At 37.2% G+C, this 16,415-nt stretch overlaps 1 protein-coding gene across 1 annotated transcript; it reads left to right on the top strand.

Moving 5' to 3' along the window:
* Window positions 1–1,872: 1,872 nt before the first annotated feature.
* LOC129003594 (uncharacterized protein F54H12.2-like) lies at window positions 1,873–2,808 on the top strand. The gene has a single exon (XM_054431891.1). It carries the CDS (start codon window positions 1,873–1,875, stop codon window positions 2,806–2,808), a length of 936 nt encoding a protein of 311 aa, XP_054287866.1.
* Window positions 2,809–16,415: the final 13,607 nt, after the last annotated feature.

The following is a 16,415-nucleotide window of genomic DNA, read 5'->3' as shown; positions in this document are numbered from 1 at the left end:
AACATCAGTCAATTTTTCATGACATTGCCCAGCAATAGTTCTATGAAATATTTCCCACAAAATACAGTGACCAGTTATACCACACACTTGTCCAAACACATCCAATTAGACGGCAAGTGGGAATTGGCTTTGGTGGACATTCACTATCCTTGTTCATTTGTGGTGAATGGAAACAATGTTGATGATGAAACAATACGATTTCAGTATGATAGTTTATTAGCAAGATCAACGATCCGTGATACAGAACATTTCGCTATTAAAATAACAGGTGGATACTATAGGAATCTTGATGATCTATTGAATACAATCAACAAACATGAAGACATCCACGATTATATGGAATTTTCATATGACACGAGAATCAACAGAGTTAAACTCAGGATCATGAACGAAAACGTGTCGAATGTGAGTCTGAGTGAAAAACTATCACAGCAGTTGGGTTTTGATTATGATGAGAAAAATATATTAAAACCAAATACTACCGAACTGATTGGTTCTAAAGCACCAAACCTCGCACTGGGTATTCCAGCACACATTTATGTGTATTGCGACTTGATAGAGCCACAATTTATCGGCGATACTACAGCGCCATTATTGAATATTGTCAACGTCAATATAGACACGTACAAGTACGGATCGTACAATTCAGTGTCATTCACAAGTCCGCACTATGTACCCGTTATGAAATCCACATTTGAAACAGTGGAAATCGACTTGAGGGATCACACAGGGAAAAAACTGCCATTCATGTTTGGAACGTCGTACGTGAAACTTCATTTTAGGAGAGTGCAGCAGCAACAGCAGCAATAATGATAATCAATCTGAATGATCCCTATTTAGCATACTACCGACGGCAACAATTACAACAGACTGGCGGTGCTATTGATCGAGTATTTCACGGTGCACCATATCAGAGAGGACATGGAATCGGTAGTTTTCTGGGCGGTATGATTCGCACTATCGCTCCGCTGATCAAGTCCGGAGCAAAATCGGTAGGACAAGAAGCGTTAAGATCCGGTGTTGGATTCCTAACCGATCTGGCAGGTGGTAAAATTACAGATCCAAAAACAGCCGCCAACTTACGACTTAGAGAGTTTACTGGATCGTTGAAACGTAAAGCTGACGAACAGATGGAACGTATGATGCTTGGTGGCGGCGGTGGCATTAGCGCGAAAAGACAACGCGTAACGCGTAAGAGTAACGCGAAACGCGCAACGCGAAAGGCTTCCGCGAATCGCGCAATGCACGGCCGTGGCAGAAAGCCTGTTACACCACAGTCGTTGGCTAAACTTCTTGGAGTGCGGACGTCTGCATCAAGAAGAGGAGGAGTGAAACACAAGAGACTAGTAGGGAGACGACAACATCGACAACGACGAGGAGGAGTAGAGTCAAGGAAGAAGGTGACTTCGCCGAAGAAGCGTACTTATCGCAGTGAAAATTTAAAGTCTATTGATATTTTTAGTTAGTTAAAGAAGAAGGAGTAAAATGTCGTTTCTACATCAAAAATCATGTGAGTGTGTCAAGACCGAGCTGGATTTATTCTCCTTACCACCTACGCAGACGAGTATTGAAAGCGGCAAATGGGTCCAGTACAAACCAATATCCACATTGACCGATGATGCGCCAATAGAGTTTGTAGTTCCGGGCAATGGTGATGAATATACTGACCTTTCACAAACAATGATACAATTGACCGCGTCTATTGTTAAATCTAATGGAACTGCGGTCACTACTGACGAAGAGGCGAAAACAGTTGGGCCGGTCAACAACTGGTTACACTCACTATTTAGTCAAGTGGATATGTTTATGAATCAAAAACTTGTTACGCCCCAAAACAACACATATGCATATCGAGCTTACGTTGAAACGCTAATGAACTATGGATACGATGCTAGAAAATCACATCTAACATGCAGTCTTTGGTACACGGACGATGGTATTGACATGAACGATTGCGCGGAAGAAAATGAAGGACTCAAAGCGAGACGGGAGCTAACAAATAAAAGCCGTGAGATTGATATGCTCAGACATTTGCATGTGGATATTTGCAATCAGAATAAGTTCATGCTAAATGGCGTAGAGTTGAGATTTAAATTTATTCGATCAAAAGATGCGTTCTCCATTATGGCCAGCGCTGGTGAATTCAAGGTACATATTGTCGATATTAGTCTCTGGATTCGAAGATGCAAAATAAGTCCCACCGCACTGTTGGCGCACAGTAAAACACTCCAGACTGGTACGGCAAAATATCCAATCACACGAGTGGAGCTGAAAACATTCACACTACCCTCTGGAATACGTAACAAGACTTTGGACAATATGTTTCTCGGCCAAGTGCCGAAACGCATCATAGTGGGAATGGTTACGAATGCCGCATACAATGGAGATTTTAAAAAGAATCCCTACAACTTCGAACATTTTAAAACAAACTTCTTTTGTCTATATGTTGACGGAGAACAAGTTCCATCAAAACCATTACAGCCCCACTTTGAAAAATCAAAGGATAAATATGTTATGGCATATCATTCGATGTTCTCCGGTTCTGGTGTACATTTTAGCGATGCCGGCACCGTTATCAGTAGGGAAGACTTTGGACAAGGATACTGTCTGATGGCATTCGACCTAACTCCAGACTTATCTGCAAGTGACACAACACATTGGAATCTGGTGCGTAACGGTAGTGTTCGAATGGAACTCGGATTCGACGACGCGCTTCCCGAAACTGTCAACTGTTTGGTTTATGCCGAGTTTGACAATGTCATCGAGATTGATCGACAACGCAATGTAATTGTGGACTTTGGCGGTTAATCGATCAGTCTTCTATAAACATTCGTTTGAGATGGACCGTTTACGCAGAGCATTCAAGAAATTGAATATATCATCACCCATCATTGTGGACATTCAATGTTTCAAGGACAACCAAAATGAATACACACTGAAGGAAGTTTGCGTCTTGGAAGCTGACACCGGCGTACTACTTATGCATCATATTGCTAAACCACCTTACGATCGATCAGAGTTGTCAGATGAAAAATTGCGGGAAAGCTACTGGCTCACAAAACACTGCCACGGACTACGATGGGAGTTCGGTGATATTCCGTACTATGAACTTTTTAACAAATTGACTGATTGTATATCAAGAAGACCGACGGTTTACGTCAAGGGATTTGAGAAGAAAGAATATTTAAAGCGTCATCATGTGATGGACTTTGTTACTACCAACGTAATCGATATTGGTGCAATTGGTTGCGAATCAATCACTTCAATCAATAATTTAATGTCAACAAACGTTTTGCGATGTCGCAATCACAAGTCTATAAACAGTCGATGTGCGCTCACCAACTGTGTCGCAATACGTGGGTGGTTACATCTGACAACAAATTTGGATGAATGTGTGGATACCAGTGGAGATGCGAGATCCTACTACTGCTCTTGTTTTAGCACATCTACTAGTACAACTACTACTGCTGCTGCCGCTGCCTCTGCCGCTACTATTGGTTATGATACTGTAGAATGAACACAGTGCAGATAGAAAGGCATCTATCCAAACTACCTGTGAGCAATGTGGGAGTTTACGCTGCTGACCGAATCCCACAACACATCTCTCCATCCACCGCCATGATTGTCAACACTGATCCGCACAACGAAGGGGGTACACATTGGGTTTCATTCTATTTGAATAGAAATGGAATAATTGAATACTTTGACAGCTATGGCCAGCCACCATACTTACCGACCTACCAGGGATTCCTGAAACGTAACGCCAAGTGTCGCTACATCTACAATGATCATCGCCTCCAAAGTGACGACTCTTCTGTCTGCGCTCACTACTGTCTGGTGTACCTGTATCTTCGTACCACTCACCACAATATGAAGATGGTGGACTTTGTTCACCTTTTTGACAACACATCGACTGCTCAAAATGATGCAATCATAAAAAAAGTCTTTACTCAATTGTACTTAAACAAAAAATGATTTGCAAAAGTAACAATATTCTTTTATAATGAAGAATATATCCCTCTGTACTGAGAGTGTATGATTTATTTCAAATAAAAAGCTTTCAATTATAAAATCAAAGTCTTTCATAATTTATACTTACCTATACCTATATTTTTAAGTTACCTTATTATTTTTACAAGTGAAAAATTACAAATTTAGTTTTATTCAAAAGAGGTTGATGGGATAAAAATATAACGCACAAGTCATACAAAATGTGTCTGGTTTATTAACAGAAACAAACAAAAGAAAACAAACAAAGACTAGAATCATAACTAAAATATTCAATCAATTAATCAATCAAATTTATTCAGAAATATAAACATTATATACATTACTTACGGCAAATATTCTGAGATTATGTTTCTGCAAAGAATAGTTTGAGTTCACGGACCAAGTCGTAAACTTTAAATGAAAATATTATACAACAAAAATTTAAATGATATCACTTTTACATTGAGTTGTAACATAAATCTGAATGCTATTAACTATATTATTATAATATGATAATCTTTAGAGTGTCTATTCACTGTTTATTGTTTTATCACACACATAAACGCCCTATAACCATCACACTCATGCGACTCGTTACCTATACAATTTAATTTTCGTCCAACTCCATCGGAGCTGGTAAAAATGGTGCTGCGGATAATGGTGGTGCTCTGGGGGGTATAGCATAATGCCCCCATGGTAGTGTAGAAATTCCATCCTCTGGCATGACGTATCGCTTATCATCAAACGGTGCCAGAGATCGTTTCCTCACCACGACTGTGTACATAATATGATGCCTACTTTGGAAGCGCTGATTGTCTGTGCTCTTACAAGTTTTGTTATAGAGACAGTCCAAGTAGTCATCAACAGTCAATTTATTTTTAACAACATCGCGATTAACACCCTTTGCCCTCTTGACAGGTGGTGGCGCACCAATATCGTCAATATCATCTCCGTTACCTACAGAGCAAGAACTCTTACCGAAAACAAAACAATATAGTTTAGCCATCAACCCTATGAACATATTGATAGTGACTCCTCCTGCTTCGTCCTTAAACTTTCCCAGGACTCTTGCGTTGCTTCCGTCATAGCAGATGTGATTGTTGGGGTAGTTGCTAGTGTCAAAGTCATCGAGGTGTTCTATCATGTCGCGGTAGACGTTTCTGGTACGGATAGCATAAATAATCCCATCAGTGTCAATATACGTCATCCGTATTCTATTTAATCCGTATCGTTCTACCATGTCGTAGTGAAAACCGTACATCCATCTTTTACTATGGTCCAGAATACACATTCCTGCATATACTGGCTTACTTAATACAATTCTCACTTTCCCCATTTGAAGCAGGGCCAGGTTCTCGTTATACCAAACTCTGTCATTGAAATTTGCCTTGGCCAAATACTTTGTGTAAATTTTGTGGGAGGCTGCTAGTTTGAGGTTTTGATGTTTCCTCACATTCTGCAGACTCATGCCGTAGACAGCGTTTACCATCAGCTTAAACATTTCAACTTCAAATTTATTGCTGGCACGCTGTCTGAGTTCAGTATTCAATGTCACGTACGGTTTTAACCACGGCGACTGTTTGAATCGGAGTGCTCTGTGGATATGACAAAGACGTAGTCCATTTTCCATAGCTTGTTGGAGGTAACGATAATGGATCACATATTCTTCCTTATCCGTTAGTGTGGCCATAAGTTTATTGGATCTTCCCGCACCGCTGTTGGTGATGTCATCCGATGAATATGGTAATTGATAAATTGGTGCCTTTCGCACCTCGGGACAGAATGGTAAGTCACGGTGCTTATCATGAATGGCATGATCCCTCGGGTACTCCAGATCCACTTCCAGTACATAACCATACTCACCATCCGATGGAATTTCTGCAATGTTCAAGTCATCGCATTCCGCACGTGATAGCCACTCAAACTTTGCGTAAGGTAATGGCTGAGACATTGCCCATCCATACAAGTTATTGGCGTCATAGTACATTAAAAATGTATCATCATCATTCTCTTCATTATCTGCTTCACTTGTTGATGCGCACTGACCGTTTCGATCACCAATTGTATTTTCCATCCTGGTAAACTTGTTGTTTGCGGTGACGTGTCTAGTGACGCATTGGGTGAGTCCACCTCGAATACCCTTTTCAAAAAATAAATACTGATCTACATCTTGAAGGGTATCAAGTATCACGCCGGTCTTGAACAACATGACATCCCACGCGTATGAAGGTAATGTTAAATAATGTGCTGGGTCCAAGCCGTAGTGTGTTAGACACATCTCCCTGAACCCCTCGAACACATCTGCCAACAGTAGTACGTCTGTTTGTAGGTAGATGTCAGCATATTGTCCGAGGGTTGTGCAGTTGAACTTGGACCAGACACGCTGAGCGTGCGCGTAATCATCATCTGTCACATTATTTCCAAAAACCTGTTTTGGCGGTAGGACCTCTTCGTTCAGTACATCCTGTGATGTAATGTGCTCATAAGGGAAAACTCCTTTCCTACGTAGCATGTCAAACTCTTCTTGATCCGGGTAGCGAGCTCTTGTTATGCTCATTTTTTCAGCTGGAAGAATTGATGCCAATATTGCTAGTGATTTTGACATCAGTCGGTATGAATCGACAAACTGCAGTTTGATGCTTTTCCTCCGACCTGCTCCCGGATGTTTGAATCGCTTCGAAAAGGTAATGTATTTTTCCTCGGTGTTGGCGAGCACATGAATATCACCTTTATCCACTGCAAGCTCTCTGACAATAAAGTGTGCATCATAGTTGGATAGGTTATGTAGGTACATGTTCACTTGTTCTTGTTCCTTGTACCGGAGGTTACAAAACCGATGTGCCGCTCCTCTGAACCTGTACGGTGGTGAATGTTGATGATCCCTCACCTTATTGTCTTCATCAGCAGGGCCAAACTCTTTTTTGCAGATATGACATACTATGGACTGCTGATATATCACCTGCTCTTGTGGTGTTAACTGTGGGGGATCATTTGGTATCCTATGTCCATAGAGGATGTCACCAATCTTCCGCACGTCATCCCGTACAGAGTTGATGAAGTGATTAGCGGCATCTTCACCTCGGTACAGTCGCAGCTTGGAGAACGTAGTGCAGGCTGGGTCGTCATCATCTGCGTCACCATCGTTGACATCCCTCTGATCGTCATGAATGTAATAAGCATATGCGTACGGTGTATGGATATTCCTGACATTACTAGGCGCATTTGCATTTCGCTGACCCCCTCCTACTATTCTATTACCTGCTGGGTCCCAAGCAGGCGGTGCTATAGTCGGTGAAGGTTTGATAGGTTGGTCAGCTTCGTGTGGTACAAGTGCGCACTCAAAGTCTGCGTATATCGTAAAACGACTACGCTGAGTTCGCTCATAATTTTTAAATTTAATTTCCTTTTCTTCTGCAAGGTCAGTTCTCAGTGGTGTGTGTTTTGAGCAGTAGCGTTTATGTTCTTCTAATCGCTCCGCCCCTCTGAGTCCTAATTTAGTCGGTTGGTTGTCAAAATATGCAAAACAGCGTTTACATATAAAAATCCTATGTTCACGACGAGTCAACTGACTAGTTACCAACCTCTCAAAATCCTTAATAAATGCAAAATGCGTTTTGCTTTGATTTGTCAGGAATAACAAGTCAAAGTGATTAACCAATTCTTGGTCGACGACACGGAGAGGATATACAAATGTTTTGTCTTCAATCCTACCATTGGTCTTATTCTTCTTCTTCTTACTGTCCAAACCGTACACATTTACGCTAACGCCGGGGTTGTTGCGCTCAAACGTGCGGATCTGATCTAATTTTGTTGGAAATTCAATATTATTAAAATTTAAGTTTGCTGTTGCACGAACCTCCGCAGTGAACATATATGGACGAAGCTGTTCGCGGGAAGGATTGTCTATATATTTGGATAAAATGGCATATTCAAAACACCTTTCGTCCGCATCGTTCAGCACATTAAGTACGGCTTTTTTTGCGGCTATTTCCTGTGGCAGAGGGATGTAGGAGCTACCTCTGAGAGGATTATAAACATTAACTCTCACTTCCATAGTCATAACCCTAACAAAGCTCCATCCCGAGCCTCGTAGCTCGCATGTCTCCTTTTCCAACAGTAGTTTCAGAATAAACTCCCTACATATTTCTTCAACATCTGATGTTTGGAGCAGGACTACGTTGCAAGTTTTAAAAACTCGCTTACACGTTTCACCGTGAATATTAACAAATTCACATTCAATCCAGAGATTTACCTTAAGGGCATGAATGATGGCTAATAAATTGCGCATGAGTGTGATTACCTGATCGCGCACATTGTTGAGGAACTCCTGAAGTGTGATGGCTTCATCCACAGGTTCGATCAGACGGTATGTCTTTAACCGCCCGCGGAATGCAGTCTCGACTTCTGCGAAGCCCTCTGGTGCCAGGTCGGATGAAAGGATTGGCGCTTCATCGTCATCTTCTCCTCCGGATGACGACGTTGACGTGGCTGGGGAAGGTGGAGGTTGTTGTCCACCAAAGCCTGGTAGTGCTGAGGTGAGCTTGACTGGATGACAGCGTTGATATCGGGTATGACGTTGTAGATTATTTTTCCACGAGAATGTCTTCCCGCACGTCTCGCACATGAATAGTCCTGAAAAACATTAGTACACATTACACAGACGGATAAATATAAATGATTATTTTACAAGTTTGTTTTTGCCTAATTTCTTTTACTGTTTCAGAATTATATTTAACTATATTATATTAATGATGTGTATTAGTAATCTTTATTTCACTTGGTTTTTAGGTAAACAAATTTAGTAGAGTTTAGGATTTTTAAACATTTTTAATGGATATAATTTAGTTTGTTTTAAGAAACAAAATATATAAGTACAAAAACTTCTAAATGTAGTTTGTTGGTTTATTTTTTTTACAATGTAATTACCTGTTAGTAAATAACAAAGATAAGGATAGTAAAACAAAGAAAAAATAATACATACCTGCTGGACGGATCTCCTCATGTTGAACTGTTGGTTGTAGTGGTGTTGTATATGGGGCTGATGATGGTCCTGGTATGGGTTCAGGCAATGGTCCTACTCTAGGCGCAGGTAGTGGGCATGCTACTGCCGGCGTTGGAGCGTGAACCGTGCGTTGGTGACGTAGGAGGTTGCTCCGTCGATTGAATGTACGACCGCAATCGGGACAATTATGTAAATCATTGACGTTGGCATGAACTGTCCTGACGTGCTCAACAACATGCTGTTTCAGCCTGAAGCTACTGCCACAAATGGCGCACACATATGGTCGTTCTAGGAGATTCTCCATAATCTGAATCATCGAAATGTTATTAGTGTACTGACTAAATAATCTATTTCCCACTACTATTGCACACACATTTTTGTTCTGTTAGTACAACAGATAATGTTTATATTTGATGGAATATCTGTTTGTACACTACTAATACACCGAATGTAAATAAAAATCATTTACATATAACAACCACTTTAAATACTAAATTTGATACATAGTACGATAGCTGGAGATGTATGTAACCCCACTACTAATTCACAAAAATTTAAATATGATAATTACATTAAATACTTTATTTGATAATTATAATATGTGATGAAGTGTCTGTTTCCGCACTACTAACTTACGAAATTGAAATGTAGTAATCACTTTGAATACTATCGTTGATAATTATAATACGTGATAAAATGTCTGTTTCCACACTACTAATGTACAAAATGTAAATGTACAATCACTTTCAATAACATATTTTAAATATTTAATGTGAGGGTGGGAATGTTCCATTTCCCCACTACTAATGCATGAAATTTAAATGTAGTAATCACTTTAAATACTATCTTTGATAATTAGTTGTATGAAATGCTATTGTTTCCCACTACTACTTCACAAAACTTAAATGATTATTTTTATAAATATAATAATGAAATGCTTACCTTTATCAATACTATTAAACGTAGTTTGAAATGTGATATTTAATAATCTTAGTTCACTTCTAATAATGGTTTACACTTATAATGAAAAGAAAAATTGTTATTTAATAATAAAGTACTTACAATTATTATTGTGATGATCCAATGATGACACAAAGCGCGAACTCGTGATGGATAAATGATTTAATAGAGTCACGAATACGTCTAATCACTGTGGTAGCTGGGAGCAGACTGGATAGAGATCGACGGGGGAGCGTGAGACGAGCGACTTGTTGCTATGCGGAGAACAAAACTGCTCTCTGATTGGTCAAAATAAGCTAACATCCTATTGGTGGTAAATAAGTGTGCGCTATGCGGAGAACAAAGAATACAAGGGAGGAGCGGGGGGCCGCTTGGAGCGCAGGTGTTGGGGAGCAGCTGCGGCTGACAGTGAGTGATGGTGTAGGGAGGGTTGGCTTGGAGACCTCCCACGATGCGTAGGGTGGTTCCAGACAACAAAGGATGACCTTGAATCTGCCCGATGGTGGTAGGGGTTAGCGACGGGGGTGGGGGTGGCGTCGGGGTGGGGCGGCGTCGGGGGTGGCGTCGGGGTGGGGGTGGGGCGGCGTCGGGGGCGGGGGCGGCGTCGTGTGACGTCACACGCTCACACGCTCAATCACGCTCAATCCCGCAGGATCGGCAAAAAAACCCTACTTCTACAAACAACGCAGCGGGAGTTAGACATTTACCACAACAATGGGAAAATGACTCCAAAACAAAGCGCGGGATTGGCCGCTATCCAGCATCATGCGTCTCTTTTCGTGATGTGAGTCCCGGTTTATGTGCGCGATAAAGTCAAACTTTTCCTAAATTATTGAGCTGTAAACTGCTAATACTGCTTTCACCAAACCCAAACAAGAGGTTTATTCGATACTTTTAGAGTGGTTTTATCTTGCTTCTCTGTGGTTTTGGCAATTATTGGTGTAGTTTTTGATATGAACTGATTAAAGATTAATATTACTCTTTTAAAGTTATGTTTAGTATTAGTAATGTGGTATTAAAGATAACTAGCTGTTACCCACGGGCTCCACCCCGTTTTACTACATTAGTATCAATAAAACTATTGATTGGTTAAGTTAAGATGAAATAAACAAAACAGAATACAAACAAATAATAACAGCTGAGGTATTTTTAACATTAGGTAAATGGAAAGTTCCCTTTGGAAAGCAATTACGACCTTGTAGGGCAATTTATGAAATAATGGATAATTTTGCGCAAGGTTTCTCGTCATGACGAACATTTTAAGTATATGGTTTATGGGGGTGTGACTTGTAGTTTTCTCAAAAGTTCATGGGTACTTTTGGCTTTATATATAGATATCCAATATCTATATATTAATAGGCAAGCATGTTTCTTTAAAATCTTTTTTCTCAGCTCGTCTGCATCGTGGGGAAATCTACGCATACTGTTGGAAAGATAAGTTCCTGTACATGTGCAGAATTCTTTTATACATTGAAATAGGCACAAAAAAAACAAAAAAACGGATTTAAAATTGAAAATAAATAACTTGGGCCTTATAGGTTGCCATGCTGGTGACGAAAAAACAACGAAATATAAACAGAAAATCAAAATAAATGGGAGAAATTCCAATCAAATGTTTTATTACCGTGTAGGTTGGAAATACAGAATTCTGTAAGTCACATATTTTTGGTCGAGTTATTAATCATTGGACGACCTCTAGTTTTGTTTAAAACGTGGTATTCTATTTTTCTTATAGTGTTATTCATTTAAAATTGAAGCGAGCTATGAAATAATTAGCTTAAAACCCATAGTCGCAACAATATACCTTCTTGGCACTAACGATTGCGATAATCTAGCTTTAGATACTGACTCTCTAAAACCGCAAAAAGTGTAAATAAATAATACAAAACATTTTTCATTTAGATTACAGCAGCCACTCACTCTCAAAAATATATGTTCTTCTTCAGAGCACATACTTAGTAAAATATCAATGAATGTAGCTTTGTGTTAACACAAATTACGTTTATGATTCTTTTGTTTGATCATTATTCCGATATAATTTAGCCAACGTACTTAAATGAAACACTTTTATAATATTACAAATATATAAAATATAACGTAGATGGACCAGGACCGACCAAAGCCTCAAAAGTGTCCAGGTCTGAAGATGGATCGCTAGAAATCCGCTTACTGGCGATCTATTGCTCCATTACCTTAATGGTCATAAGTACTCGTATTTCGTCCAATTTATTATAAAATACGAATAAAATGTTATGTGGGGGTTTTATATAACTGTAAAACTAAATAGCCTTTAATAGCATAGAGCATATGATTTGACAAGTTTTTAAATTAATATAATTATAAAATAATTTAATATAATAGGCTTGTACGACTAGCCTACGAGAAAACATTGATTTTCGCTTACATACCAAGGTTAGGATAGTAATATTAAAGTAGGATATGACTTTAACAGCTTACAAAAATGACGCAACAAAACAAGCAGTCAACAATCTAAATAATCTACACACAGTACGATGATAAAAAATCGTAAATTGAGATCTACATCACGCTACAGGCACACCCAATAGAAATTCAAATCTAGGAATATCGTGGTGCTACGTTTCTTTTACTGCTTTTTTAGATTATTCCCATCCTAATGATATAATACAATAACAACTACAAATATTATTAGTTATTTTATTTTCATTTGGCAGTATCTGTTTTGAACCATAGTAAAATATAATTTTTGTTTTTGGCATTTGATTATGTAGTTTAATAGAAAGTAAAATTTTAATGTAACCTACACCAAAGACTATGATATGTCATTAGGGCTGATGTTCCCGGATGGAATAAAGACAAACAAAAACCTTTAATATCCTATCGTCAATTTCAAAATATTGATTGGGGTTGAATATATTTGTTTTCTTTTTGAATTGTAAAATAGTTAGTGATTTTAAGTGGAAAGTCTTGTTCTGTTTGGATGCTTTGTTTTTAGTTTTATATACGTGTACGTCAATGGGCCTAAATCATTTCTTCATTCGGGTTTTAATCCACTTTAATCTCTCCCAAGACAAAATTTTGTACCGGGTCAGCGAAAAAAATGCGGTAGAGAGTAGACCGAAAATGTTCTTCGTCATCAGGCCACTATATGTAACATGCTTTAGTTATATAAATTATAAATACATTTAGTAAAATTACTAAATTATGACCTCTTCCAGATTAATAATTAATTCATGTGTTTCAAATAAATAGACTTTTGTGCAATGCTTTAACAAATTCAATAAAACCAATTAAGTATAATTTCAGACCAAAGAAACAAATTTTGCGTTGAATAAGCTACCGAATGAGTTGTAACTTTTTGCTCAAGTACAGTCACGTCCGGAACAAAGGCATTTCGACAGTACGTGATTCTGTGAGATTCGCAGCCTCTTTCATATTGCAACGGACTGTACAACTGGTCCTCACCGTACATTGTGGTTAACAAATTACTGAACAAGTTATGGTCACTTTATTGTATGAATGTATGCATCTTTCAGTCACCTTGTATGTAAGACTATTTAATGAAATAACCAACGAATCCTAGACTTGTTTATACATTTGTTTCTATATATTTAGCATAGAGTTTGATGCTTTTGTTATTTAAACCTAGGCACATTGTACTCTATAGGTTTTTCTTTGCCCATGCCCATGGTAAATAATGCTGCAAACCTAGCCTTTTTTGTGAAAGATATTATGATAAAAGTACAATTAAATCATAAATACAGTTTACCTTGTGAACTAGTATAACTACATTTATTATGCTATTTGAAGACTAGCTATCTTTTTCGCTAGTAGGTCTACTGAAAAATACATTCTTGAGTATGTTAAAACAGTACAACCAATTATTATAATTTGTTTCTTTTTAAAATGAACAAAATAAAATTGTGTTACACCAACAGGAAAAGTTAACATTTTTGTGGTGTCGACCAACACCACTTAAAAACCTGAAGTGGCGGTTCGTCAAAGGATTCCATCCCTTCTTAATTAAGTCGTCTGTTTTTGTTAAAATACAAACATGGTGCGAATGTGTAAGCTTAAGAGTACTTGTCAAGTTCTACTACACAGTGGTTGTTTCAAGAATAATAGTTCTTGGTACTTTTGGTTTGGATTTCAATGGTCTTTGTCAAATATTACAATTTTTTGTCTGGCTAGAGTGGTTATAGTGCTCGCCTTTAAATCTGAAAGTATCTGGTTTAAATCCAATAGAGATCGTTTATTGTCATTGGGCTATCAATTAATTATGATATCTAACAAAAAGTTTGACGTTAGATAGTAATATGACCAGGGTTTGGACTGTTCGTTCCCTCTTAAAAAATAAAAAATGCACTTGGCGTAAAAACAAGAAATAAATAGATTTAATGTCAAACCAAACCGAATTCGTTCATACCAATAGTACATATCAAAAAACTCTTTTTCCACATACACAGACCAAATTAATAAAACAACAACTTTGCTAAATCACTCGTTTACATATTAGGATGCATACAATTAAATTGAATCTGCAGATCAACCTACACCTAATTTGCATTAGACCTATAACCTAAATAAAGAATTGTGAAAACTTTTAATATCACATGTAAGTTATATGTCAATAAACTTTTTTACTTTTGAATATCAGAAAGTAAATATAGCATAACAATAGTTAAATTATTAAATTTCTATACTAACCTGTTAGTCAAAAGTTGTATGCATGCAGTAGGAAACTATTAATAGTGTGCTTTAAAAAAACTGAGCGTATACTGTTTTTGTAGTTGCATTTAATATATTATTATGGAAATTTGTGTATAATATTAGAGGTCTAAGGATCCGATTTGTGATTTTAGTGTTCATAGTATTTTTATGTTGTATTAAATATATATATAAATATAACCCTTAACGATGGAACAAATATTAACAAATATGTGTAGTCTAACATTCTCATATAAAGGTTATAACGGAGATGTAACCATGTTTGTGGCTCAAGAATGACTCTCCGCTCAAAACAAACACAATAAACTGGTCTGGCGTCTTCCTTCCTTCAACATACGAGGGAATATTAGATTTCGCTTAGGAAAAGCAATTACAATATTATAAAATATAAAGCTTTAGTTATACATTAAGTGTACATAAGTTTGTCAAATCTATAAAAAACCATACAGGAACTGCTGTTTTTTTATATGTTATCTATAGAAAAAGAGTGGTTACAGTCTTCTTTCAAGAAAGAATATGATTAAAAGTTTCTTAAACACAGTCATTATTTCATTATTTATTTCTCAAACAAAGCATAGTACAAAACTGTGTAAAAGACAATTGTCAGTTATTAAAGAGAATATTGGCAAAACAAATTATTTAGACTATAAAAATAATGTTACGTCGTTAAACACTAATGAAAATCGTATTGATTCAAACTTGTAAATTGAAAACAGTTGAACTAACCACTAACCAATTAGTTGAAACACTATGGTTAGTGACAAATGGGTACGATTTTCCTTGTATTTTTATTTAATAAAAAAATTCTTATCTTGTAAACTGTTCCATGGTATGTCCTTTGAGATTTCATTTGAAGGACATCAAATCTAATTGGACAGTTTTGAGAGAACATGTATGAAATTGCCTTGACATGTTTTCAAAATTGTTTCCAGTTAATATAGCTTGGATGGTCAACAACAATACATCAGTTTTCTCGGTATTCGTTCGTTTTCCTTTTCATTGCAAACATTCACTAAACAAAAATTGTATCTCACCCTTAATCCATGTAAACAATGTTTATTATAATAGTATCTTTAGATAATTAATAGTTTTAGTAACTATTAACTACTGTAACACCAAGAATATCAACTACAATAAATGTATGCTACAAACATACTTTTTTTATTCAAAAGAGAAATTTTGATTTTCCATTTTTTTAGGTTTGCTAAGGTTATATTATTTTAATTGTTACACCTACACTTGAAGCATGCAACCAATCACAGTTATGCATGATACAATAAGCATTTTCTATTAGCCCAGATGGAACTATGGTCTCTGCACGATGACCTTTGTGACCTTAAAGGTTTTGTTGCTATAGAAACCACAGCAAATTACGTCATTGTAGTGCATTCTACCTGGTGGGATGTTGTTTGAACAACTTACAAAATATAACTAGATTGGTTAATAGAATTAACACAAGCAAACAGAAATTGATTTACATTTAGTTGGTACTTATGCCATTTTAAACGTAAAGGCGTATTCCGTAAGCCTAACAAACGATCGTATTGTAAGTTAAAACAGTACTATAATAAAGTATATTATAATTTGTTCAAATCTATGGTTTTTCATATAAAGCATGCAAGAGTGTGAGTTTATTTATAATATTTACTTTCCGTAATGATTTGAGAGTTGCCAATTGTGTACAAAATGACCCTTTACACTTTAAATAAACGTTTAACAGAGCACATATCATTTTAAGTTTACAAAACTACTCTTA

The sequence above is a fragment of the Macrosteles quadrilineatus genome, unplaced genomic scaffold (assembly GCF_028750875.1).
Source record: "Macrosteles quadrilineatus isolate MER2022 unplaced genomic scaffold, UCM_ALF_1.0 Scaffold_9__3_contigs__length_116548681, whole genome shotgun sequence".
NCBI lineage: Eukaryota > Metazoa > Arthropoda > Insecta > Hemiptera > Cicadellidae > Macrosteles > Macrosteles quadrilineatus.
This window is presented reverse-complemented; position numbering and strand designations above follow the sequence as displayed.

Excerpts from the sequence above, each read along its gene's own strand:
- LOC129003594 (XM_054431891.1), top strand. The coding sequence starts at position 1,873 with ATGAACTATGGATACGATGCTAGAAAATCACATCTAACATGCAGTCTT.